The following is a 27,606-nucleotide window of genomic DNA, read 5'->3' as shown; positions in this document are numbered from 1 at the left end:
GCTATGGCTGCGCGGCGGGACATGTTGGTTGCTTTCGCGGCGAGGCGGGACATCTCTCGTGCTCCCGCTTCCATGCTCGCCTCTCCCTGGTGGCAATCTCTCGACCCAGAACTCACGCTGGCCATGGCAGACGCAAGGGAACGATGGTGAATGACTTGTTTGTTTTTATGGATGAGGAGTTGAGGAGGAATGTGCAGTCATCTTGGAGTAGTAGTATTTATAACCGAGTGCTAATACGCTCCTAAGTGGGAAACTGTTTAGGTTTTGATCGGTGTGAACAGGTTTGCAATTTGGAATGTGACGGGACGCAGGCTCAAAATTTATTGACGGTTCTATAATTTCTAAGTGCGGCACTATTCCCGGACGGCGTAACGTGGGCACGCTTTCTCGGCCGCGTACGTGGCGTTTCTGTTCTGTTGCCTAATCATAAACAGTTAATTCTTCTGAAGCGTATGCCCTCAATCACACATTGTCAAAAAGTAATGCGGTAGACCTTCTTTAACATGTGTTAAAAAACAAAACAAAAAATCAAAACAAGGACCTTGAGGTTAATTCCACTGATGGGATGTGTCATAAATGTCCTTAATGGACATTTAAGATACATCCCATCAGTCGGATTAACATCAAGACAACTTCACATCCGGTCACCCAGATCATGCCTACTCCAGCCTGAGTACAGTTAACTTGAGAGTTCTCTTAGATGAGCTATTGGTGGAACAGCTAGTCCTTGCTGATATAGGATGCCCTCTTCGCATCCTTATGGCGTACCCGGATGACCGCCCGTCGCCCAATGGCCAATAGACGTTGTGTAGACAGAGCATATCACATACGTCTTATTAGAATCAACCGTCTGTGTTATTATCCGTCTTCGCACACATTTCTGATTATAGACCTGTTTGCCGCGTATCACACACATCTTGATATATTGAACCGTTTCTGTTCTCTTGTCTCAACGCAAACAGTTCATCCGAGTGAACCGCATGCCGTATATTGCACACACCTTGATCTGGCTGACCGTTTCTTTTGTGTTGCCTAATCACAAATAGTTCATCCGAGTGAACCGTAAGTCGTATATCGCACACGCCTTCATCTGGCTACCCGTTTCTTTTGTGTTGCCTAATCACAAACAATTCATCCGAGTGAACCGTATGCTGTACATCGCACACACCTTCATCTGGATGCCCGTTTCTTTTGTTCCTCCTCATTGCAAACGGTTAATTGAACTAAATCGTATGCCCTGCATCGCACACGCAACTAAAATCTGAACCGTGTTTGATGCATCCTCCATCGCAAACGTTTTGCACCTTTTTGACGTTTTTTACACCACCGTTTGCGATTAATGCATCGCACATAGTTCCGTCGAAGGGTCTCTGATTGTAGTGTCGCGTTAGCAGCAACCTGCAGTAGTGTCCGTAGTATGGGCTGTGACGTGTTGGTAACATGCGATAAGACACGACCTACAAACATCGAATCAATGAAAGCATGTGTTGATGTGAGGGAAGACATCAAGAAATCAATACTTTACATTTAAGAAATATCTTAAAATTAATCCATTTTGAAACCAAAGATTATAGTTACTCTTTCTTCCAAACATTTCTGAAAAAAGAAACATAGAAGGCACTACACTCATTGACCCTTCACACCTTGCTTCTACTCATGGCTCCATATACATATTCTTAAGCGTGTCCTTGATCACCCGTTGATTCTCTCTACAATTCGCAGATAAAAAGTGAGCCCACGTGTTGGACCAAGTGGGACACAAAGGAAAAAAGAAGGAGAAATAGTGGCGAGAAATTGAAAAAAGGTGGTATGGAGTCATGGTTAACATGACATGTATTAGAAGCAATTGGTAACAACCCAAAATATCAAGGCAATTGTAGGTCCGTCAACAAACTTACTTATAAGGTGTAACGCATATCCTGAATTCTCTGCAGTTGCACATGTATTTCAACAATATATGAACACTTATGATGGTGGCGGCGGGATGAGACCTTCAGCGCTTGGCGAAGATTCCTACCGTGGTGAGGTCGGCACGGATGCGGCCATAGCATGACCTCATTGGAGGCGGAAATATTGGGCCACGGGCTCAGGCATGGAGAGGTTGGCGATGGCAAGGCTGCATTCCAATTTTAAGCCAGATTTTCGCTTTTACAGAAAATCAAGCCGTCTCCAATCGCGAGTGACTCGATACCCTTTACAAGCGTGAGTGACTCGACGTTTATGGTAATCAACCCGCATTCCAGTTTTAAGTCGGAATTTCACTTTTAGAGTAAAACCCCTTATGTTTCTGATAATCAACCCACACGTCAGCTTTAAGTCAATTTTCTTCTTCTTTTGCATATAACTCCCTAATAATTGGGTTAATCAACCCGTAGCACATATCAAATGCTTTAAAAAAATATTCATATATGGCCCTAACTTCAAATTTAACATATTATATATGAAATTTGATTAGAAAGATGTTTATAATATGAATATGATGTTATTTTACCTGTTAACCGTTTTAAAAAGATACAATTTAGGATGCAACCTTAATCAATAGTGCATGATCTTGTTTTTTTTCATACCGGTGCCGAGTCGGATTAAAAATGAACAAGTCAGCTACATCAAGATTAGAGATGAAGTGGGCCATCTATAACACGTATACACGCCTCGCCAAAACCTCACATGAAAAAGTATAGATTTCTCATCTTATGGCGAGAGAGACGCCTTAGGATTGACACTATTGTGATTGTGTGAGCACTGGAACCGCTATCAGTGAGCGTGGGAAGAAGAATTTTTTTCGAGGGTACGCCAAAGGCATACCATAGCTTTATAGGAGAAAGAAAGTATGTACAAGAGGGAAGGAGAATTTTGACAACAGAAATGGATGCCATGTGTTGAAAGAAAGGACGTAATACTGCGTGGTACTCCAGGGAAGATAGATATTTTATGAGGCAGATTGTAATGATCCCACTTAATTAATAAAAGCTTTTCATTCGAAAAAAAAGACGTGTATCTTTGAGATACTCATGGTTATTAGGTTAGTGGAGTGTGATTTCTTTAAATTCTTATAGTACTACTAGACCTTCTGAAAGTTGGAATGATTTTATCCCTGTCTTTATTTCCCAAGCACTTGCAGTTGCAAACGATATGGTGATTTGAGGAATAAAAGTCTTGACAATGTTAAAAAAATAAATGCCTTCGGCAGCCGCAGAGCCCGGAGAGGCCGGAGCAGAGAAAAGGAACAGAGGAAGAGGCTCGGAGAACAGAGGAACAGAGCCGCGCCGTGTGGGTGCGCCGGCTGACGGCCTCGTGGAGGAGCTCGGGTACCTGCGCCTGCCCGCTGATGGAATGGCCGTGGCCGCACGCCGAGACGCGGATGCCGCGGGCCGACCCGTACGCCGGTCGGACCAGCGCGGTGGCATCGCCTGCCCCGCTCGGCTGGTACACGGCCAAGGGCTTGCCCCCTGTGAATTCGAGTTCGAGTTCATTTCCAGTTCAGCCGGCGACAGCTGGTAATCCGAGTCCGGCAAGAACCAGGAGCTCTCCGATGAATAAAAGCGCCTGCGGCGGGAGCAGCGGCTCCAACTCGATTCGTTCGCCTCCCTCCCCGATCCACAGATCCAATCCAAGACGCGGCATCGATGGCTGCGAAGGTGCTCCAGCTCCATAGCTCCGACGGCAAGGTGCTCGTCGCTCCGGCGTGGGACTATCGCCCGGCCGCCGCCCAAGCCCGCCCGCTGGAGATGCGGGTGCCCTCGCGCGCCCTCGAGAGGGTGCTCCAGTACTGGACCAAGCACAGCCTTGCCAAGGCCACCGGTGAGTCCCGGGAGTCCCTCGCCCGCTGGGACGCCGACTTCCAGCGCCGTCTTGAGGAAGACGGCCTCGCCAAGGAGGCCGCCGCAGCCGCCCAAGAACTCCGCCGCTACGGCGTCGACCATGGAGGGCGTCCCCATCGCCACGCCCCCACGGCCGCATCTGATGTCGCTGCTCCTGCCAAGGCGGCCCGTGCTAACCCCGCCCGTGTCTGGTGTGTCAACCACGGAGAACGCAGCCATGCGCCGGGGATGCCCGGCTCCTTCGTTGCCTCTGATATTGCCTCCGCCACGAGCCCTGGGCCTGCCACCACCTTGCCGGCTGCTGCTGGTGCTGATCCCGTGGATGTCCGGTGCGCGATCCGTGCCCATGGACGCGAGATGGCTGAAGACGAGGAGTCCGCTTGCCACCACCGCAAGCGCCCGGCTTCCAAGGCTCCAATCTGCCTGCCCGCCACTGCTGCTGCGCCTGTGAAGAAGGTCTCTCGTCAGGTCGCTTCCAAGGCTTGCTCTTTCGTCGGCTCTACACCACTGCCTGCCACTGCTGCTGCGCCCAGTGTGCAACCGAAGCCGCAGATCAGCATGCGCGAACTGATCGAGAACGCTCGCCTCACCATGGCTCGCCTCGACAAGGCTCGCTCTGCCTCCGAAGAAGAGGCCAGCCGTCGGCGCGACATCGAGCGCAGCCGAGCGGAGGCCCGACGAAAGGTGGAGCAGATGGTGGACACCGTGCAGTTCAACGACCCCTGGATCCATTACTCCGACGTGACCAAGTCCCCTGAGGAGCTGCTCCAAGCACGACAGCAAGCATGGCGTTATCAAGCTCACCTCCTCGAGATGGCTCGTCGACGGGACTTTGCTCAAGCGATGCAAATCCACGGGTGATGGAAGCAGAGCAAGAAATCATCAACAGTGCAAGCATCTTGGTGGTAGTCTTACATCAGAGGAGAAGAGTCGGCAGTGAGAAAAGCAGAGGGAGCAGAGGAATCTAGTTGCAAGCTACAAGTTGCCAACTATGTAATCTAGTTGCAAATTTGTAGGAGTACTGCTGCTGCGCCTGTGAAGAAGGTCTCTCGTCAGGTCGCTTCCAAGACTTGCTCTTTCGTCGGCTCTACACCACTGCCTCTCACTGCTGCTGCGCCCGGTGTGAAGAAGATGACTCCAGCAGTTTCAACTCTGCGCGCAAGAAGGGGGATGGGGGAGCTCAGCTGCAAGATTCCGAAGCAAAACCGTGTCACCGCTGCAGCACCAAGGAAGCAACCAATTCCTTGGCTGCGTCCAGTGGTATTACGCCTTCCCTAGTCTTTTAGTTGCTTCCTAAACCATGCACACATAAGTTTCATTTAATCTTTGTCCCTCTAGGTTCTGGACTTGCTTACCAAGATTTCTAGTGTTCTTTGAATCCCGTTCAGTCATTAGTAATTTTACTAGAGTGTCAGCAGAGTCTCCATCTAGCTAGGCAGCAAAAATCTTGTTAAGATGTGTACGGCATAGTTACACTACATCCACACCTGGTCCTAAGTTAAGGGTTTTAGTAAATAAAGGGCATTTTCAATAAATCAAAGTGAAGCAGATGAGCCAAAAAAATTTGGAAACTCATGTACTGCAATTCCGGCCCGAGACAGAGCGTAAAACGCACTCGCCGCAAAATCCAAAATGCCCGTTTGCTACCCGGCTTGTAGCAGGAAAAAAGGAGTAGAATTGAACTTGTCAATACACACAGTAATCATGTGAGCTACCTAGCGTCTGGAGACTATGCTGACTCTCCTGTAAAATTAATCTTGGCTGAATTGGATTCTTAGGCATTGGTGTCTTGGTGAGTTAAAGTTGCAGTTTCCGACGAGTAACATTGGTTAGTGAACTCTTGTGTGTGTGTTTGTGAGTGAAGCTTTGGGCTAGGCAAGTCCTGAATGTATCGACTATCAAGTCGTATTGTAATCAATTTCAGACATGAATGAAAAATTGTTGGCCAAGCAAGTCCTGAATGTATCGACTATCAAGTCATATTGTAATCAATTTCAGACATGAATGAAAAATTGTTGGCCTGAATTTGTGCAGATCATTTGAGTAACTTTCTGTATATACGATTGTTGTATGCATCTGTGACTTCTTAAAACATTCTGCTGCTCTAGTCAGAAAAGTGTGACTGGTGAACCACATAACCATGTTTGGGACAGTTATTGGTTAGAAGATATTCTGATTTGAGATACTGCAATGTCAAGAGGTTGCATCATATTGCAGCTATTTGGCAAATAGGTTTGGCTTTTCTCAGATCATGTTAGCTTTTCATTTGAATTATGTGCAATTGCAGTGTTGCATATCCAGAACCCCTAAGAAAATTTCATGTCCATTTGAATATGTTACAAATTCCACCATGTTAATACCCAGTAACCCAAGGGACCTGGAGTGGAATTTTTGTGTGGAAAGCGACTATCAAGTTGGTCATATGTAATCCTGAATCTTTAGTGGTCACTACGCCCATGGGAGACTGCAAAATAACTCGTCTCTTATTTCTTTTCTACTGTAGTTAGTTACAGTTCGATGATTTTGTCATGCTCAAATGCCACATATCTTGTTTAGATATGTTCCTCTCTGCAAGCAAGGATGATGCAAAGAGATGAGCATGCTGAACAATTTCTCTGAATCCAAGTGCAATCCCTTATTTTCCACCACGAATAAAGTTCACATTTTCTCCTCATGTTATTGCTGGTGATTGCAGTGTCTTCAGAAAACCTTGTAAACAGAGTCATTTTCTCCTCATGTTATTGCTGCTTTTTTCCCCGAGAAATTGGCAGAAATGCTGTCGATTCATTAGACTGAAAAGAAATGAAATGTATCCGTTGAAGCTTCTCCCATTGCTGAAACAATATCCTGAATTTTTCTGTACTTCGTTTTCCTGAATCTGAACACTAGCTCAGTCCCGGATAACACAACAGCAACGTTGGCGTGCTGCACGGGCAATAATACTACACGCACGGATAGAAACAACGGATCTTTACGGACTCGTCTGCATGCGCTTCTCTAATTGGCCCCCCCGGATTTTCAGTGGTGGGGCCCGCCTCACTTAACCAAATCTTAACCAATCAACTCTAACCAGCCTGTTAATCCCCCGTAATCTGTCCGTGAGTCTAGCATTGCCGGCTGCACGGGGGCCTTCAAGAAATGCAAAGCCCAGAGCCCAAGCACAAATAAGCCTAGAGCCAGCGGCCCATCCCGAACATGGCCCTGGCCCTTGCTCTCCGCCAGAAAACGGAGCGAAGGGTCGACAAAATGGAGGGAAAGCTCTTCCGTTCTGAAAAAAAAGAGCTCCTCCCAATCTTCCCACTGCCAAGCTCGAAACCGCCGCCGATACTCCCGACGGTGGCCCTGCACCGACGAAGCCGTCCATGGAGACGGCGGAGGAACCCTACGCCTCCGACTCTTCCGCCTCCCCTATCGGCGCCGACGCCCCCGCCTCCAACCCGGTACCTTCTCCTCGCCGCACTCCGCCTCGGCGTACAACTCGATCCATTCCCCGCCGCCCCTTTTGTTGAAGTTTGTGTGTTCTGAGCTCGCAGGGTGCCGCCGCCGGCGCTAGGAAGCGGAAGGCCCCGGCAGCCACGGCGAGGAAGCCTCGGAAGCAGCAGGTTTGTACTGTACCGCACTGTACTGTACTGTGCCAAATGAGTCATTTATAACCTGCCGCCGCAATAATCTTGCTTGCTTGTTTGATTTGCCTAAACTGAATTTGTTCCATCTATGTGCTCCCATTGTTTGGTGTAGGCTCAAGAACCCATTCAGATCCCTGTATACAGTATACTATGGACGAACTAAAGAGTTTTATGGCGTGCAAGGCGATGATTTAGTTGATTCTTCATACATTTCTCCTAGAGTAAGAGATTGTGCACATGTAATTGGCCAACTGCCGCTGCAGCCGCAGTCCATGTCGTTGGTGGATCTACAGCTCTGGATCTTCAAGCTGTTCCGGCTCCATCCGGAAACACAAGATCTCTCCATTAAGGGGTTCATCAAACAACGCAAAACTGACTTGTTCGACGACTTCGAACCTGACTGGTATATGGAGTACTGCCCTTGGGACACATGTTACTTTCAAACTGACAAGTACTGGAGTGCCTTTGCCAATAAATTAAAGCGGAAAAGGAATGTGATGCAAAAGTTCATGCTGTATGCAGAATGCTCTGAGATCAAGCATTATGCTATTTTGCTCAAAGCCGTACATGATGATTACTCTCAGTTGGCAAGGGTTGTGTTGCCTGGGACAAAATGCCTGACAACTTCTAACTTCCGCTTCCTCCGCCTAGTGGAAGACCTGTCAATGACACCTAAGGAAATTATAGCTTATCTCGCTGAACACTATGGCGAGCAGATGAACCCCCTTGAGGCGTGGAGGGCCAGACAGAAGGCTCTGGAGCGCAGTTGTACTGCAATGATGAATACCTTAAAGTAGGTATAAATAGAAAGAATTTTGCTAAAATGGAAAAGGGCTTTCTTTCTAAAAAAAGATGCCGGGAGTTTGGTACATTTTATGATTCACACAACTTTGCCCCAAGAATACTTAAGGATATAGCATGGGGTTTTGTAGACATCAAGGATGCAGAGGTTGCAGGATTTAGCAACTTTCGAGTCCTCCACCGTATATTCTGGGCTTTTGGGCAGTGTATACAGGCCTTCAATCATTGTCGCCCTGTGCTATGCATTAAAGGCACACCACTATGCGGGAAATATCAAGAGGTTTTGTTGACTGCTGTAGCATTAGATGCTAATGGTTACTCCATTCCAGTAGCATGTGCCGTCGTTGAGGGGGAGACCAAGGAAAGCTGGATGTGGTTTCTTAGGAATTTGGAGCAAGCAGTGAGGCATCCATCGGATGTTTGCATTATAGATGACTATAAAAGAGAGTTGATCGATGCTATAGAGGACTTTCTAAGTTCTGATCAACGACAATGGCGGAAAGTAGAAAGCCGGTGGTGCATGGAACACCTTGCCGAAGACTTCTTTGCATATTTTGGCGACAAGAAGCTGGTGATGATGTTCAAGAAACTTTGTCAGCAAAGGCGACTAAATAAGTTTGTTAAAATCTGGAAGGAGCTCGATGAGTTGACAACAAAATATACAGCAGAGAGAGAAGGTGGTACTAGTGGGGAAATGCAGCAAGAGTTAGTCCAGCATGATGAGGCAGGCCTGGTGGCACAAAGCCCGTGGAACCGACCTGATTCAGTGGACTCTGAAGAGGAATGAGATCATGCCAATGAAAACAAAGGAAAGGTAACAAAGTTTTCTGACTGGATCTGTCTGAAACCAATGGAGAAGTGGTCACTGGTGCATGACACGAAGGGGGCCAGGTACGGCATCATGGGCGCTGATATATCAAATATATACAAGAATGACCCTGTATTGAAAGGGATAACATGCCTTCCACTCAGTGCGATAGTGGAGGTGACATTTCTGCGCTTGGTAGAGCACTTCAAAAACACAAGTGCTGCAGCAAATGAAGCAATTGGCAACCCATCAATGAACTTCCCTGAACGGGTCCAGGATGACATGAATTCAAAAATGCAGAAATCCAAGATGCATCGCGTGATTAGCCTAGACACCAAAACAAGAAATGTTTTCCAGGGGAAAGAGTTTCGGAATTTTACAGTTCAGTCGAGGCAGAAGAATGAGGTTGTTCACCTGAAATCGGAAAGCATAAGTAAGTTTGGCGAATCCACAATACAAGAAAGTGCCACCTGTTCATGCAACAAACCACAGCTGCTTCACATGCCCTGCACTCATGTCATTGCCGTCTGTTGTCAGATTGGGGTTAGCACTGCTACATACATGTCTCCATACTACAGCCTGGCCTACCTAGGTAGGATCTGGAGTGGAAATTTTGATGAATATAAGATCTCACGCGGCTACAGAAATATCACGCCATTTGAATGCAATACAACAACTTGGATCCCAGACAAAAGATTGGTGTGTGGTCTTCCTGTTTTTGTAACATCGGACTGCCTAGAAACTGTTGCGGATGAGTCAGAGCAACAATGCAACACTGGAAATGGATCTACTGAAGACAATCAAGGAGCGACAACACTGTTAGCTAATAATCTAGCGTGACAAGTAGTCAGAGCTGCTACGGCAGCGTAGTATTTTCAGTTAGCTGGTTATTTGGTTTCAGTTAGAGATAGAGCCCGAGGACGCAGTCTGTGCGATCCCGAGGCCGTAGTTCACGGCGAGCGCACGCCCCTGATCGTGGGATGGCACGATCCAGTAGAGGGGGTCGTCCTCGATCCGTTTTCCCCGTTCATCAGAGAATAAAGAGGACAGAAAACGCAGCAGTTCAGTGCGCTGCACAAAAATTCAGACTCCTGTAGTTTCTTCGCCATAGACAGAGCTCTAGGTTTGAGAGACAACAATTGGCACCAGAGCCAGGTTGAGGGATGGTGAACGACGACAAGTCCAAGTCGCCGCAGACCTCGGGCGGCACACCGCGAGCGCAGATCACCGACGGCGATGAGCAGTCGGGGTCGATCGTGCAGACTCGGGTAGTGCGCGAGGGTGGCGGCGGGTCGCCGTGGCCGATGCTCACCCGTACCAACTACGGGGACTGGGCCCTCCTGATGCAGGTGAAGCTCGAGGGGCGGCACCTATGGGAGGCGATCGAGACCGGCACGGCAGTGCGCAGCGACGACAGGCTCGCCATGGAGGCGATTCTATGCGGGGTGCCGCCTGAGATGGTGGCGACTCTTGCGGCCAAGAGCACGGCAAAGGAGGCCTGGGAGGCTCTCAAGACCATGCGCCTTGGCGTGGCGCGTGTGCGGGAGGCCAAGGCGGCGACTCTCAGCAAGCAGTACACCGTCGTGACGTTCAACGACGACGAGTGCATCGACGACTTCGCCATGCGACTGACAGGTATGGTGAACCAGCTCAGTCTCCTTGGAAAGACGATTCCGGAGAAGAAGGTCGTCCACAAGTTTCTCTCTGTCGTGCCTCGACAGTTCTCCCAGATCACGCTCTCTATTGAGACGCTTGTCGATCTCGACACGCTCTCGATGGAGGAGCTCGTCGGGCGACTCAAGGCGGCGGAGGAGCGCTACGGCCTGGACTCCGGGAACACCAACGGTGGCCAACTCCTCATGACGGAGGAGGAGTGGAACGCGCGCCTCAAGCGCCACGAGAACGATGGATCCGGAGGTAGCGGCTCTGGGTCAGGACGCGGTGGCGGACGCCACGGACGAGGCCGCGGACGCGGCGGTGGGCGCGGCACCAGCAGCCGCGCGAAGCCCACTGATGAGTGCCACCACTGCAGAAAATACAGCGCGTGAGTGCCGAACGCGCATCCGCGAGGAGGCAAACCTCGTCGAACATGGCGGGCACGCCGCAGACGGGCACGACGACGACCCGACGCTCCTGATGGCGGTGATCGCCACGGACCCGCCACAGACCGTGGGGGAGCACATCATGCTCAACGAGGAGCGCGCAGAGGTGAACCTAGGCGCGGACGAGGAACCGTGCGACGGCCGGTGGTTCCTGGAAACCGGCGCGTCCAACCACATGACCGGCGACCGCATGGCGTTTGCGGAGCTAGACGAGGGCGTCACCGGCAGCGTCGGGTTTGGAGATGGATCCAGCGTGGCCATCCACGGCCGCGGCACGATCATGTTCACCGTGCGCAGCGGCGATCAGCGCGCTCTAACGGACATCTACTTCATCCCGCGTCTGAAATCCAGCATCATCAGCCTCGGGCAACTGGATGAGCACGGCTGCACCGTCAAGATCCAAGGCGGCCTCCTGACCCTGTACGATCCTCATCAACACGAGCTGGCCCAGGTACGCCGGAACGGCAAACGCCTTTATGTGGTTCGCCTGGACATTTCACACCCTGTTTGTCTGGCGGCACACGCCGGCGACGAGGCGTGGAGGTGGCACGCGAGGTTCGGCCACCAACACTTCGACGCCCTCTGGCGCATGGGGCGCGCAGATATGGTGCGCGGGATGCCTCTCGTGGAGCACACCAAGGAGCTGTGCGACGCGTGCTTGGTGGGGAAGCAGCGGCATGCGCTGTTCCCCTCTCAGGCGCGCTATCGAGCGAAGGACCCGCTCGAGCTAGTGCACGCCGACCTCTGCGGGCCGATCACCCCGAGCACTCCGGGAGGCAAGCGCTACTTCATGCTCATCGTCGACGACCACAGCCGCTACATGTGGGCCATGCTGTTGCCGGCAAAGGATGCCGCCGCAGCCAGTAACAGACACTTCGTCGCCGCGGCAGAGGCAGAGTGGGGAGCGAAGCTGCGCACGTTCCGGACAGACCGGGGCGACGAGTTCACCTCGACAGCGCTCGGTGAGTACTTCACGGACCATGGTGTCCAGCGGCATCTGACGGCGCCCTACTCGCCGCAGCAGAACGACGTCGTCGAGTGGCGCAACCAGACCATCGTCGGCATGGCCAGGAGCATGCTCAAGGCGAAGAACATGCCAAGTTGGTTTTGGGGGGAGGCCGTGGCCACTGCGGTGTTCATCCTCAACAGATCATACACCCGCAGCGTCGATGGCAAGACCCCGTATGAGGTATGGCATGGCAAGAAGCCTGTCGTGCACTATCTGCGTGTCTTCGGCTGCATCGCCTACGTCAGAAACACGCGGCCCGGGCTGAAGAAGCTCGACGATCGCAGCACGAAGATGATCTTCATCGGCTACGAGGAGGGCTCGATGGCGTATCGCGTGTACGACCCCCTGACCAAGCGTGTGTACGCATCACGCGACGTAGTGTTCGACGAGGCAGCAAGCTGGGATTGGGGCACTGGCGGCGAGCCCACCGTCGAGCCGCTCGTCGTCCACCACGAGCTCCCTCTTGTCGCCAGAGCACAGAGTGTGCACAACACGGCAGGCAACCCGAGCGAAGAAGACGATGGTGACGCGGGAGCGACTCCGGCCGCGTCCAAGACCATTGTCAGGTCGCCAGGGACACCAGCAGAGCCGCAGACTGCTGCAGGCGCAGCCACGCCGGATTCGCCTGGCGGCAGTGTGCCTCCTATAGACACTCCGGAGGGAGTGGGCTTCGTCACGCCGCCGACGATGCAGCCAGACCTCTTCGACGCCGACGACGATCTAGTCGTTGGGCACCGGTTTCGCCGCGTCTCGGACGTCCTTCACAGGGCGAACTAGCCGGTGCAGATGGCTGAGCAGCTACTGCTAGCAGAGGAGGAGCCGCTCAGCTTCACCGACGCTGAGCCGCACGAGTGCTGGCGGCGTGCCATGCTGGATGAGCTGGCCTCGATCGAGGAGAACGACACTTGGACACCGACTGACTTGCCGGCAGGTCACCAGGCGATCGGACTCAAGTGGGTCTTCAAACTGAAGAAAGACACAGCCGGTGTTGTGGTCAAGCACAAGGCGAGGCTCGTAGCGAGGGGCTTCGTGCAGAAGGAGGGCGTGGACTACGACGACGCGTTCGCGCCCGTGGCCAGACTGGACTCAGTGCGCGTCATGGTGGGCATGGCGGCTCAGCATGGCTGGGAGCTGCATCACCTCGACGTCAAGTCGGCCTTCCTCAACGGCGAGCTCAAGGAGGAGGTCTACGTCAAGCAACCTCCTGGCTTCGCACGGAGCAGCGAGGAGCACAAGGTTTATCGCCTTCACAAGGCGCTCTACGGGCTGCGGCAGGCACCACGGGCTTGGAACGCTAAGCTCGATCGCACTATGCAGCAGCTTGGGTTCGCGAGCTGCTCGTCAGAGCATGACATGTACACGCGAGGCGAAGGGCAAGCTCGGCTCCTGGTTGGCGTGTATGTCGATGATCTGGTCGTCACCGGAGCCGACGCCAAGGCGATCCACGGTTTCAAGACAGAGATGATGGGCAGGTTCCGCATGAGTGACCTCGGCCTGCTCAGCTTCTACCTAGGCATAGAGGTGAAGCAGGGGGCCGGGGAGATCACTCTGTCGCAGGCGGCGTACGCCGGCGAGCTCTTGGAGCGGGCGGGGCATGGCGGACTGCAATCCAGTGCATGTCCCCATGGAGCCGCGCCTCAAGTTGAGCAAAGAGGGACCAGAGCCGCGGGTGGATGCCACTCACTACCGCAGCATCATCGGAGGGCTTAGCTACCTCACCCACACACGGCCGGACATCATGTTTGCGGTGGGGTATGTGAGCCGCTTCATGGAGGCGCCGACCACGGCGCACCTCGCCGCCGTCAAACACCTGCTGCGCTACATTGCAGGCACGCGCAAGTATGGCTGCAGGTATGTCAAGAGAGGCGATGGCAAGCTCATTGGGTACAGTGACTCGGACTTGGCCGGCGACGTCGACGACCACAAGAGCACATCGGGCAACCTCTTCTTCCTGGGAGGGGCACCGATCACCTGGCAATCACAAAAACAGAAGATCGTCGCCTTGTCTTCGTGTGAGGCGGAGTATGTGGCAGCAACAACGGCGGCGTGTCAGGCGATCTGGTTGAGCAGGCTCATGAGGGACTTGCTGAAAGAGGAGGCCGGCGCCACCACTATCTTCATCGACAACAAGTCCGCAATCCAGTTGTGCAAGAACCCGGTGTGCCATGATCGCAGCAAGCACATCGACGTCCGATTCCATTTCATCCGCAAGTGTGTGGAAGAAGGCAAGATCAGGGTGAAGCACATCGCCACGGGTGATCAACTCGCAGATATTTTCACAAAGTCACTAGGGCGCACGCGGTTTCAGCAGCTTCGTGCACGCATTGGTATGGTCGAGGTTTAGCTTTGTGTCACGACTAGCTTAGGGGGAGATTGTTAGCTAATAATCTAGCGTGACAAGTAGTCAGAGCTGCTACGGCAGCGTAGTATTTTCAGTTAGCTGGTTATTTGGTTTCAGTTAGAGATAGAGCCCGAAGACGCAGTCTGTGCGATCCCGAGGCCGTAGTTCACGGCGAGCGCACGCCCCTGATCGTGGGATGGCACGATCCAGTAGAGGGGGTCGTCCTCGATCCGTTTTCCCCGTTCATCAGAGAATAAAGAGGACAGAAAACGCAGCAGTTCAGTGCGCTGCACAAAAAATCAGACTCGTGTAGTTTCTTCGCCATAGACAGAGCTCTAGGTTTGAGAGACAACAAACACGTGCTAAAGAACCTAATGAGATTTAAACTTCTGTTATCACCTATCAAGGTATTAACATTCTGGTCCCTAAATATGCAGTAGTCACTGTCGAGCTTATCCTATGTAAACTCTGAACCTCTGGTATTATTTGCAGTGCATGAAAACTGAATTTAGGCATATTAAGACAATATGGTTACTACGCCCATGGAAGACTGCAAATCAACCCCTCTATATGATGGATTATGAGTCCAAGGACTAGTCAAGACTAGTCTGTAGACTAGTCTATGAGTCTCAACTTACAGACTAGTCTATGAGTCTCAACTTCAGGCCTGACTAGACTTCAGTGTCGACTAGTCTTTGACTCGAAACTTCAGTGTCAATTCGTGTCGATTAGTCACGCTTAGTTTATGAGTCTCAACCTCAGAATGACTTGTCGACTCATCGACTCGTAAATCTTGCTCTATATTATTATTTTTCCAGTAGTTTACACCGTTATAGTTTGATAATTTTGTTGGAACTCTTGCATGCTCGAATGCCAAATTGTTCTAGAAGACATCATTTCTTGTTTAAACATATTTTTCTCTGCAAGCAAGAATGTTGCCAAGATCTGTGCATCGTGAACAATTTCTCTGAATCCATATGCAAATGCGGTACAGAGTTCCAGTCTACAGTTTTTTTAAGTAGCCAGTCTACAGATTTGCCATCAGGTGTTGACATGCTGCTTTCAGTTTGCTCTGTTAGCACATTTACCTGTGTTAAGTTGGTCTTCCCAAAAACAAATATAATAATGCTATGTTTTTTCCCAGGAGAAACTGAATGAGTACTGCGTATTCATCATTAAATTGAAAATAAATGATATGTACAGAGATAATGTTGCATTATTGGTCAATTCTTTGCTACTGTTCTTCATCATTCATCATGTTTTTTTCTTGGGAGGAAAGTAATTTCCTGCTGTATTTCTTCCGTTGTGTGCTCAGTGAAGAAACAACATACTATAAAGAATCATAATGCATTTTTCTGCAGTTCTGGCTTACTGTTGGATGATGAAACAATTTCCAAGATCTTTCTTAACTTCTTTACGTGTACAGACAGAGGAGAAAGCCCTTTGACTACTTGTCTGTACTAGACCTTTGTGTGTGTGTGAACCCTATTGGATGTTTGGCTTGGGCAGTTGCTTTATAATATAAAGCGAGGCGAAAGCCTTTTTCGATATAGACAGAGGACCATTCTGCACTCAGTTCTTCTTCTTATGTGTTTTTCCTTCAGAACGTTTTTCATTTGGTGTTCATGACACCGATTCCTAACCTCATCGAACTAGCTAAGTTGCTTGATTAGACTGATGAATAATCAACCAGCCATTCTTGAGTTGGAACAGGCCAACAGCCATGTCCATTAAATGAATAAAATCACTTTCGCCCAGAAAGATTTTGAATGAAAGCACATGAAGCTGGACGGCTGGACCATGTTTAATTCTTTTCGCTGCAGACACCCTTTTCTTTTCGCGATGTGCTATGAGCACCCTGCGACCGTTGCTACTGGTGGTGATAATCTCACTGATTACTTCCCTCGAGAACTAAATATGGCGCCGGGGCACGTCGCACCCGTGCTCGGGAGGAGATGTGTTTGCTCGGTGATGATATTTTGTACTCATGATAATGATAGGAAAATATGGTGTTACATATATATGATCGGATATTCAATTCAATGGTCGGGCCTGATCTGCACCTAGTGAACAGTAAATTCAAAAAAATATCAAAAAAATCTGATTTTTTTAGGTGGAAGATATTCCAATTCGAGACGTTCTTGCCAAATTTGAGCTTGTTCGGACATCCGAGGAGCTCATGGCAAATAAAGACAAAATCGGTCAAAACAGCATGTAAACAGTAACTTTCTTACATCCCAAAATTTATCTTTTTTACTGAGAGCTACTGAAATGTCCAAACTTCACGAAATTTGTCATGGACTTCACGCACATTAGCATCTAGCATCACAAACAAAAATCAGTTCTCTTTGATTTTTTTTACTATTTTAAACGAATTTACTGTTCCGCCAAAATGTTGCGTCCAGTATCCACCATTTTTTGTTAAAATAATGTCTTGGATTATATGATTATATTATTGCGGTAAGGATCTTCCATTCAACTCCTTCCGTTTGCAAATTAATTGAAGTTTCAGTTTTTTCACAAGTCAAACTTATCTGCTTTTTACCAAATACATTGCAAATTTTGATAGTGAAATCTATATTCATTTGGGAGTCAAGAAATAAAATAACAAGTTTTCCATGAATAGTTAGGTCAAAAAAATGTTGCACTTTTTTTTCACTATTCATTGCTGAATTTTTTATTGTTCATACCTCCCAAATGATTTTCAGCTTCATATTTGTACATGTTTCCACTGTAACATGGTTTCCATCTTGTACTGTTTCTTCTAGGGGTGTCTGCTGTTTTATTGCGAGCTTTTTTGGGAGAGTTCTTTCTCAGTGGGGACGAGAGCCCACAGCCTTCTCACAGCCCAGGTACAACCTCGTGGCGAGCGGCCCATCACGAGAAAATGGAGGGAAAAACTCCAGAAGCGAGGGAAAACCCTCTTCCCATTCCCATTGCCCAAATGCGCGCACATAAAGAGATGGAAACCCACGCCGGCCTCGGCTCCGGCTCCGACGGCGGCAAGCCTGCTCCGACGAAGCCGGCGATGGACGAACCACGCGCCGGCGCCGATGCCGCTGAAGTCCCCTCCTTCGCCGGCCCCGACGCGCTCCCCGTCCCCCAGCTGGTACGCTCTCCTCGCCGCCCTCCGGGTACCACTCGATGGATTCTCCGCCACCCGTTTTGTTGAAGATCTGCGTGTTCTGATCTTGCAGGGTACATTCGCCGGCGCGAGGAAGCGGAAGGCCCCGGCGACGGCGACGGCAAAGGCTGTCGGGAAGCCTCGCAAGACGCAGGTCTGTAGTTCACTGTACCCATCCATCAGCTCACTTGATAGTGATACTTTAGTTAGTCTGAATTTGTCCCCTGTACTTGCTTGGTTGTTTGATTCGTCTGAATCTTTTCCATGCGTGTTGTGGCATTGTTTGATGGTGTAGGTTGAGGAGCCGATTCAGATGCCTGTGTACTATGGATGTAGAGCACCGTTTTCCCGCGTGCGTGGCAACTATTTAGAAGACAAATGTGCTCACTTAATTGGTGAGCTGCCGCTGCAGCCACAGTCCATGTCATTGGTGGATCTACAGCTCTGGATCTTCAGGCTGTTCCGGCTCCATCCAGAAACACAAGATCTCGATATCAAGGGGTTCCTCAAGCAACGCAAAACTGATTTCTTTGACGAAGAGTCCTCCGAACCGGACTGTTGTTTGGAGGACTACCCGTGGGGCATGCATGAGTTTTTGACTGGCAAATGCTGGAGTTCCTTTGCAAATAAATTGAAGAGAAAAAAACATGTGACACAGAAGTTCATGTTGTCTACGCTTTCTGTGACCTTGTGGATGACCTGACGATGACAGCTAAGGAATTTGTGCATTATCTCACTGGACCCTTAGGCGAGAAGATTAGTCCCGTCGAGGCGTGGAGGGCAAGACAGTTTGCTCTAGAGAGGGAATTCGGTACCTTTTATGATTCACACAACTTTGCCCCAAGGTTGCTTAAGGAAATAGCACGCAAGAACCCTGGTTGTTTTGTTGACATCAAGGATGCAGAGGTTGCAGAGTGTAAGGGTTTCCGAGTCCTGCAGCGTATGTTTTGGGCATTTGGACAGTGCTTACAGGCCTTCCATACCTGTCGCCCTGTGCTATGCATCAAGGGCACACCACTATGTGGGAAATATCAAGGGATGTTGTTGACTGCTGTGGCATTGGATGCTAATGATTTTTCCATTCCAGTAGCATGTGCTGTCGTTGAGGGTGAGACCAAGGAAAGTTGGTTGTGGTTTCTTAGGAATTTGGAGCGAGCAGTGGTGCATCAGTCTGATGTGTGCATTATACATGACTACAAAAGGGAGTTGATTGATGCTGTGGAGGACCTTCTGAAATCCCGAGATCGACAGTGGCGTAAAGCAGAAAGCAGGTGGTGCATGGAAGACCTTGCTTAAAACTTCTTTGCGTCTTTTGGTGACAAGAAGCTTCTGCTGATGTTCAGGAAACTTTGCCAGCAGAAGCGGCGCCATAAGTTTGGAAAAATCTGGCAGGAGCTAGACGAGTTGACGTCCAAATATATGGTGGAGAAAGAACAGGGCGCTAGTGGGGAAATGCAGCAGGAATCAGTCAAGCATGAGGTGGGAGAGCTTGAGGCGCAAAACCAATGTAACCAACATGATTCTGTGAAGGATGGGAAGGAAGAAGATCATGCCGATGACACCAAAGGAAAGATAACAAAGTTCTCTGATTGGATCAGTCTGAAACCAAAGGAGAAGTGGTCACTAGCATATGACAGAGATGGAGCAAGATATGGCATCATGGGCAGTGATATAGCTGATGTATATAAGAACGACCCTGTGTTGAAAGGGATCACATGCCTTCCGCTCAGTGCGATAGTGGAGGTGACGTTCCTGCGCTTGGTAAAGTACTTCGAAAACACAAGTGCTGCAGCAAACAAAGCAATTGGCAACCCATCAATTAACTTCCCGAAACGTGTCCAGGTTGACATGAACTCCAAAATGCAGAAATCCGAGATGCATACACTTACGTATACGTATGCCGATGAGAAGAATGCTCGTGGTGAGGTATTGGATCGGAAGTTTACAGTTAAGGGAAGGAAGAGGGAGGTGACTGTTCACCTGAAGTCGGAATATACCCGCAGCATGAATAAGTCTGAAGGATCCACAGTTGAAAAAACTGCCACATGTTCATTCAGCAAGCCGTAGCTACTTCACAAGCCTTGCTCTCATGTTATCGCCATCTGTTGTAAGATTGGGGTTAGCTCTGCTACATACATGTCCCCATACTACAGCCTGCCCTACCTAGGTAGGACCTGGAGTGGAATTTTTGATGAATCTAAGATCTCACGCGACTACAGAAATATCATACCATTTGGATGCACGACTACCTGGATCCCAGACAAAAGATTGGAGTCTGGTCTCCCTGTTTTTGTAACACCGGAATGCCTAGCAACTGTCACGGAGGAGTTAGAGCAACAATGCAGCACTGGAAATGGATCAACTGAAGACAATCAAGGATCGACAGCACGCTCAGAAGAACCTAATTAAATTTAAACTTCTGCTGTCAAGTGTCGAACTAAGTTATTCATACTTTGGAGCCTAAATATGCAGTAGTTGCTGTCGAGCTTATCCTCTGTAAACTCTGAATCTCTAAGTTATCTGCAGTGCTCCGTTTTGAAAAAAAATAAGTTATCTGCAGTGCTTAATTGTTTTGTCATGTATACTATGCAGAGCTTATCCTATGTAGACTGTAACCAACTAGAAAATGAAGTTAGCATGTCATAATATCTGAATCTCTATATAGAGTATACATAGGATAAGCACCGCAGATTTTATCCCTGAATCTCTATATTATCTGCAAACAAACCCATCTCTCATTAATTTTCTATATAGTTGGTTACAGTTTGATGATTTTCTTGGAACTCATGTGTGCTCAAAATGCTTACTCTCTGCAAGCAAGGATGCTGCAAGATCTTATTTTCCACCACAAATACATTTTACATCTTGCCCTCATTTCTTGCGCTGATTGCATTGATTTCAGAGTTCAGATGCATGCTGCCAAAATAAACAGAGACTAGAAAATAAACAGTCTACAGGGATGCTCTCTCTGGTGTTCAGATGCATGCCTGCATGGAGAATGTATGTGTTGAAGCTTCTCCCGTAGCTAGTTCTGCTGCATTTTTCTTCCAAGTGTTGGATGATGAAACGGTATACTAGATCTTTCTGAACTTCTTTACGTCTACAAACACTTGGACCATTCTGAACTCTGATGTGCAGTTTTGTTTTGTTTTTCCCTCAGAAGTCAGAACGTTTTTCTTTTGGTGCGAGCTGGACCATGTTTGTGATAATTACAGTGCTGAGGTTCCCTCAAGAACTAGATGTAATACATTAGCAAAGAGGAACTTGCACTACACTGTTCCGTTGTACCAGTTTTACAGTTGCCCTCCTCAACCAAAAATAAAATGTTCATGACATCTATTCCTAACTTCATCACTAGCTAAGTCGCTTGATTAGACAGATGAATAATGAATCTACAAAATCAATGAACCAAGTATTCTTGAGTTGCAAATCACTGGTTTTTCTGGACTATTTTTAATTCACTCATTTTGCTGCGAGCACTTTTAGGCTGATGCTCTCTCTGATTGTGATAATAACACCTTCCATCGAGAACTAAAGATAATACATTAGCCAAGAGGAACTTGCACTACACTGTCTGACGGCCTTTATGAAGAACTTCCTTCCTCTGGTTGCAACAGTTGTGTAATTCTCCCCCTCAGAGAAAAAAAAACGAAGTAAGGATGTTCTTGTGGCAATCCACAATCAAGGGTAGCGTTTTGGCTCCAGGAGCATATGCTCCTGGATGAACAATTAAACCGTAATAAAATTCAACATAAATTGACATTTTCGGAAACATACATGTCCAGTAGGTACTTTCAGCATTTCAGAGTGCAAATGTTTGTACAAATTAGACACTTCAGTTCCTTCCCGGTTCTTCCTCTGTAACTGCTTAACGCTTGCCACTGTCGTTAACTGATGCAGAGGCTCACTAAGAGTAAAAAACACGCGACAACCAAACATGATCGTTCACTGGCCAACACCATAGACCAAACTGGGGAGCACCCAGAGGCTCTCAAGCTGATTGCTTTTGCCTTCTAGAATGTATTAATCCGAGCGAGTTATACTGTAAACTGCCTGGCCAAGCTCTACAGCAATCCAAGGTTCGTCAGAGTCTTTGGACGCACTCGGAACATAAATGCAGTTACTCTTTCCGCCCCATCTTTCAGGGTTCATGCAAGAAAATGTAGGGTTCCTCCTATCAAGGCTGATAAAGAGAGCCCAGTTTTCCAACTTCTCCATCTTTGTCCACTTAGCTGGTTCGGCTGAAGAATCAAAGCGGGAGACCTGAAAGGTGCCATTGCTTATCAAGTCACCAACAAGATCAACCATGAGAAGCATGTCACCACTGACCACCAACCATGGATCATAATTCAAGCCAACAACAATGTCCTCTCCCCACACAACATCGACTTCCTGCACGTTGGGCTGAGGTGCCAAGGATATGGTTTTCAGCGTCTGGGGAAAGTCTATGGCAAACATCTGACCTTTGAACAAAACAATCTGAATAAGAAAGTGTTCAGAAACAAGAGGGTACTCTGTCCAGGAATTTGTTACAACCTGCCACTGGAAGATGAATAAATTCGAGAAAAGGAGGAGACACGAGTTGGATGAACTGAGTGGAGCCATAAGAATGGCACTATCGATCACACAATCACTGTTTGTGTGGAGTTTGGGTGGCTTCACCTTAGTACCTGTGTAAACATCGACAAGGAGAAGGTGCTCCACACAGGAGAAGATAAGATGCCCATATGAGCAGCCCAAATAGCGCATGTAATTTGGAGTATTACGGGGTGCTGAGCGGCGAAGAGATAAGTTTGTCCTCACAAGATCACAAAGATGCCATTTGTAGTTCGATAAGAGATTGTAACTTGTGTTGCAATGCCAATTAGCCCTACGCAAACCTGCTTTGAGATGGAGAGGTGGGAAGACAAAGGCGTATATGGATGATGGGAAGGAAAAGACCGCAGCACGCCAAGAGTGACAGGTGCCAGTAAAAGCAAGGAGGTCATGGAATGAGCTTAAGAGAGCAATGATTAGGTGAAGCAGGTTGTCCGGTAGGTCTGCCCAAACACGGTGTTCAGATGAGGCTGAGGTAGAGACCAAGCAGTGGCATATTTTCTTAGATGACCACTCTGCGACAACCACTTCTCTGTCATACAAAAAATTCAAGAACGATGTATCAGCATTGAGGAATCAGATATCATAGAAAAAAGATTGGAAATGTGTTAGTACTTAGGCTCTTACTGCAGTACTACACATTAAAGGAAAACAAAAATATTCATGTTTTAAACATTAATGCTTTACATAGTAAGATGTATATCAAGATGGCACACTACAATTAAAATAAGCCACCGCAGAATAGCCAACAGCTTGATGCTCAGTACGACAGAATTCAGATAGATAACCTTATTTAGTGAGCTAAAATTGGTACATTTCCGAATCATGCATTTGGGGGGTGATATTTGGGAGCGGTTAGGCGCCAGTCGCGTGAAAATCTGAAAACAGTCAGCCAATTCTCCCCCTCCTATCTCAACCATTGGATCAAGATCCAACGGATAATGCTTCATTTTCAACCTCAAACCGATACGTGTATTGTTTCTCTTCCCTCACCGATCCAGCACAGGCCTAACCGCCTGCCTCCGCCGCCGCGGCCGACGGCGCTCCCCTGAACCGCCGCCCACCGCCGTGCTTCCGCCGCCCGGTGATGACCAGTTTTTTTTCGATGAACCTGTACCATGCCCCACACCCCTAAGATAGATAATGAGGTCGCCTGCCAGCCTAAGATAGATACCGGGGTCGCCTGCAAGACTAAGATAGATACCAGGGTCGCCTGCCGGCTGCCACCCTAAGATAGACCCAGAGGGCTCCCCAGGAGAGCTCCTTCCTTCCCTCCAACTATTCCTTCCTTCACGCGAAATTCGACTGACCCAAATTATAAATTCAGGCAACCACAAATAGCTAAACTGGTGATGTTTGTACTTTGTAGAGTATTCTCAAAACAAATAACAAATCAAGTGCCACCAATCTCGCAAAACTCTCACCTGTTTATCCAGACAACATTTGTGCAATCTCGCAGTACGCTCACCTTACGCAATCAGGAGCGGGCGTGCATCTAGGCAGGGGAGCATCATTCATTCGTGGCCGCGACAAGGAAACTGGCAAAATTACCAAGATGCACGACGGCTACTGACCAATAGCTGCCGTAGAGATGTGTTCTTGGCTGATTCTAGTTTGGATCTAATCCACCCAACAAATTTGCACTAGGAAGAGAATGGAAAAAGAGAGGGAGGGAGAGGTCACGGGAGAGGGAGGGCGGGTGCCGGCGGCGAGAGCTCGAGCGGTGGCTGCATGATCACGGGCTCACGGCACGCCAGTCTGCGTGCCTACCGCTACCGGTGCGCCGCCTTTCTTCGTCGGATCCGTCGACCGCCGGCAACGAAGAGGCGGAGGAAGGCACCGATCGATCCAGAGCTCGTCGTTTTTACGCCGATGGGCGTCGGTAAACCGATGGAAGCCACCGATCGATCGCCTCGCTAGTCACACGATCGTTCCTGGCTTCCTGCGAGCCGTTCGATCTCGCTGTTGGTATCACTCGTCTTTCTTCTACCATAAGTACACATGGAGAAGCAAAACATATTTTCTTTTTTATTTATAAATAAACGGGGCAAGGATTTATCATTTTCAGTGATTAAGAAGAAGAGGGTTGCCCGGCTAATTAGAGAAAAAAAGAGCAATAAACTATACAACTCACCGCACATGGACACAATATAAACCACACACTGCTACGAAGGAAACATCGACGAGTTTGTACCTTAGTGTCATCACCTATTCTCCCCGAGAAAGCGGTTTGACCTAAAGGAAGCAACCAATGACCGAGTGCACGTCGAAGTGGCAGAAGCGGCCACATGAAGATCCAAGCCAAATGAACAACACACATCGCGAGCAATGGGGCCAACAATGGATCCGGGAATAAAGGAGCGACAGAGCACTATGCAAGATTGGCGTTGCGAAGAATCATCGAGATGGGCCATCCACCGCTTGTCGTCGTTGCCATAAGGACCCTCCACACAGCTTTGACTCCACTACAACAAACGTACCACGATGAGCCCACAGACACCTAGAGAGCCAGCCGACTACCACAGTCTCACTGCAGCCTTGACTTCACACACCCACATTATCGATGCCACACGAGCCATCATCGACTACCATGCCAACCACGTGTCTTTCTAGCCGAATCAAACTCCAGGATGGTGCCGCCAAGAGTGAACACGACATCATAGATGTCATCATCGTCCGATCCAAGGAGCTCAGACCTAGTGTTTCCCTTGAGAAACAAGGGCAGAGGGACGAGAACAACAACAACGACACCTTCATCAAGGAAACGACGTCAACAGGCGCCGTCTTAGTTGGTCCAGGACGCGCTGAGCACTGCTTTCACCAGTTGTCTCGCCATCCAAACCCATGGTTAGCTAGCCACCGACACCACCACACGCGCCATCCAGCTCGTCGTGGAGCGAGCCCATCGCATGCCCATCGACCCACCATCATCAAATCCGAAATCCCAGATCGGGGACAACATAACGCCCCGCGCCTCGCCATGACGTAGTCCAGGGCCAACCGAGACCATCGCTAGAAGATCCATCGATGCCCGCGACATCACTGAGCCGCGCAATAGGTAGACAAAAGACTCGCTCAAAGTAGCCACAAACGTTGAGCCCGGATGCCTCGCCGTGACCCCACAACGTGGATGCTCCCGGGAGGAGCACGACCCATGTCGCCGCAACAAACTAGATAAGGCTTTTACACCTAACTAGCAGGCAGAGGCGTGGCGGCACGCTACGCCAGATGGGAAGTCTGTGTGTGCTTTTGTTGTTTGTTTTTGAAGGAAATATGCCCCAGAGGCAATAATAAAGTTGTTATTTTATATTTCCTTATATCATGATAAATGTTTATTATTTATGCTAGAATTGTATTAACTGGAAACTTGATACATGTGTGGATACATAGACAAAACACCGTGTCCCTAGTAAACCTCTACTAGACTAGCTCGTTAATCAAAGATGGTTAAGTTTCCTAACCATAGACATGTGTTGTCATTTGATAAACGGGATCACATCATCAGGAGAATGATGTGATGGACAAGACCCATCCATTAGCTTAGCATTATGATCGTTCAGTTTTATTGCTATTGCTTTCTTCATGACTTATACATATTCCTTTGACTATGAGATTATGCAACTCCCGGATACCGGAGGAATACCTTGTGTGCTATCAAACGTCACAATGTAACTAGGTGATTATAAAGATGCTCTACAGGTATCTCCGAAGGTGTTTGTTGGGTTGGCATAGATCGAGATTAGGATTTGTCACTCTGAGTATCGGAGAGGTATCTCTGGGCCCTCTCGGTAATGCACATCATGATAAGCCTTGCAAGCAATGTGACTAATGAGTTAGTTGTGGGATGATGCATTACACAACGAGTAAAGAGACTTGCCGGTAACGAGATTGAACTAGGTATGAAGATATCGACGATCGAATCTCGGCCAAAGTAACATACAGATGGACAAAGGGAATTACGTATGTTGTCATAACGGCTCGACTGATAAAGATCTATGATACGTCTTCGTCGTATCTATATGTGATTTGGTGACCGAATGTTGTTCGGAGTCCCGGATGAGATCACGAACATGACGAGGAGTCTCGAAATGGTCGAGAGGTAAATATTGATATATAGGACGATGGTATTTGGACACCGGAAGTGTTCCGGAGGGTACCGGGTACATATCGGGTCACCGGAAGGGGTTCCGGGCACCCCCGGCAAAATATATGGGCCTTATGGGCCAAGAGGGGAAACGCACCAGCCACAAAAGGGGCTGGGGCGCCCCTCCCCCCATATGGGCTGGCCAAATTGGAGTAGAAAAGGGGAAGGAGGAAAGGAAAAGGGAATAAGATCCCCCTTCCCCCTCTTCCCTTCCTACTCCGAATAGGAATAGGAAAGGGGGGAGGCCGAATTGGGAGGACCCCAAGTAGGATTCCTCCTACTTGGACCGCCCCCTTGGCTGCCTCTCCTCCCCTCCAACTTATATATATGAGGGGGGGGGACCGCTAGAACACACACCAACAATTGTTAGCCGTGTGCGGCACCCCCCTCCACAGTTTACGCCTCCGGTCATATTCACGTAGTGCTTAGGCGAAGCCCTGCACGGATTACTTCACCATCACCGTCACCACGCCGTCGTGCTGACGGAACTATCCCTCGACACTTTGCTTGATCAAGAGTTCGAGGGACGTCATCGAGCTGAATGTGTGCAGAACTCGGAGGTGCCGTACGTTCGGTGCTTGATCGGTCGGAACGAGAAGAAGTTCGACTACATCAACCGCGTTGTCAAACGCTTCCGCTTTCGGTCTACGAGGGTACGTGGACACACTCTCCCCTTCTCGTTGATATGCATCTCCTAGATAGATCTTGAGTGAGCATAGGAAATTTTTGAAATTGCATGCTACGTTCCCCAACAGTGGCATCCGAGCCAGGTCTATGCGTAGATGATATGCACGAGTAGAACACAAAGAGTTGTGGGCGATCATAGTCATACTACTTACCACCAACTGAAGGAAATATGCCCTAGAGGCAATAATAAAGTTATTATTTATTTCCTTATTTTCATGATAAATGTTTATTATTCATGCTAGAATTGTATTAACCGGAAACATAATACATGTGTGAATACATAGACAAACATAGTGTCACTAGTATGCCTCGACTTGACTAGCTCGTTGATCAAAGATGGTTATGTTTCCTAGCCATAGACATGAGTTGTCATTTGATTAACGGGGTCACATCATTAGGAGAATGATGTGATTGACTTGACCCATTCCGTTAGCTTAGCACTTGATCGTTTAGTATGTTGCTATTGCTTTCTTCATGACTTATACATGTTCCTATGACTATGAGATTATGCAACTCCCGTTTACTGGAGGAACACTTTGTGTGCTAC

At 48.8% G+C, this 27,606-nt stretch overlaps 2 protein-coding genes and 1 pseudogene across 3 annotated transcripts; 2 read left to right on the top strand and 1 right to left on the bottom strand.

The window, feature by feature from the left end:
• The first annotated feature begins 3,182 nt into the window (after nt 1–3,182).
• LOC123051842 (uncharacterized) lies at nt 3,183–5,877 on the top strand. Its single transcript, XM_044474820.1, has one exon. It carries the CDS (start codon nt 3,627–3,629, stop codon nt 4,680–4,682), a length of 1,056 nt encoding a protein of 351 aa, XP_044330755.1. The 5' UTR covers nt 3,183–3,626; the 3' UTR covers nt 4,683–5,877.
• Nucleotides 5,878–17,228: 11,351 nt separating this feature from the next.
• On the top strand, nt 17,229–18,928 carry LOC123048870 (uncharacterized; annotated as a pseudogene).
• Nucleotides 18,929–21,369: 2,441 nt separating this feature from the next.
• Nucleotides 21,370–24,129, bottom strand: LOC123051841 (uncharacterized). Of its 2 annotated transcripts, none has more exons than XM_044474819.1 (2): nt 23,912–24,129; nt 21,370–22,760 (listed from the first exon to the last, which is right to left on the bottom strand). In XM_044474819.1, the coding sequence occupies exons 1-2, from the start codon at nt 23,959–23,961 to the stop codon at nt 21,656–21,658; spliced, it is 1,155 nt and encodes a 384-aa protein (XP_044330754.1). In that variant the 5' UTR covers nt 23,962–24,129; the 3' UTR covers nt 21,370–21,655. The 2 variants fall into 2 exon arrangements, with proteins under 2 accessions (XP_044330754.1, XP_044330753.1); XM_044474818.1 differs by having other exon boundaries at nt 23,697–24,127.
• Nucleotides 24,130–27,606: the final 3,477 nt, after the last annotated feature.

The sequence above is a fragment of the Triticum aestivum genome, chromosome 2D, assembly GCF_018294505.1.
Source record: "Triticum aestivum cultivar Chinese Spring chromosome 2D, IWGSC CS RefSeq v2.1, whole genome shotgun sequence".
NCBI lineage: Eukaryota > Viridiplantae > Streptophyta > Magnoliopsida > Poales > Poaceae > Triticum > Triticum aestivum.
The sequence above is the reverse complement of the archived record's forward strand: the minus strand, read 5'-3'. Positions and strand labels throughout refer to the sequence as shown.

Coding starts and splice junctions, on each gene's coding strand:
- LOC123051842 (XM_044474820.1), top strand. CDS start 3,627: ATGGCTGCGAAGGTGCTCCAGCTCCATAGCTCCGACGGCAAGGTGCTC.
- LOC123051841 (XM_044474819.1), bottom strand. CDS start 23,961: ATGCAGCCACCGCTCGAGCTCTCGCCGCCGGCACCCGCCCTCCCTCTC. Junction 22,761..23,911: donor GCACCCGCCCTCCCTCTCCC/GTGACCTCTCCC, acceptor TTTGTATGACAG/AGAAGTGGTTGTCGCAGAGT.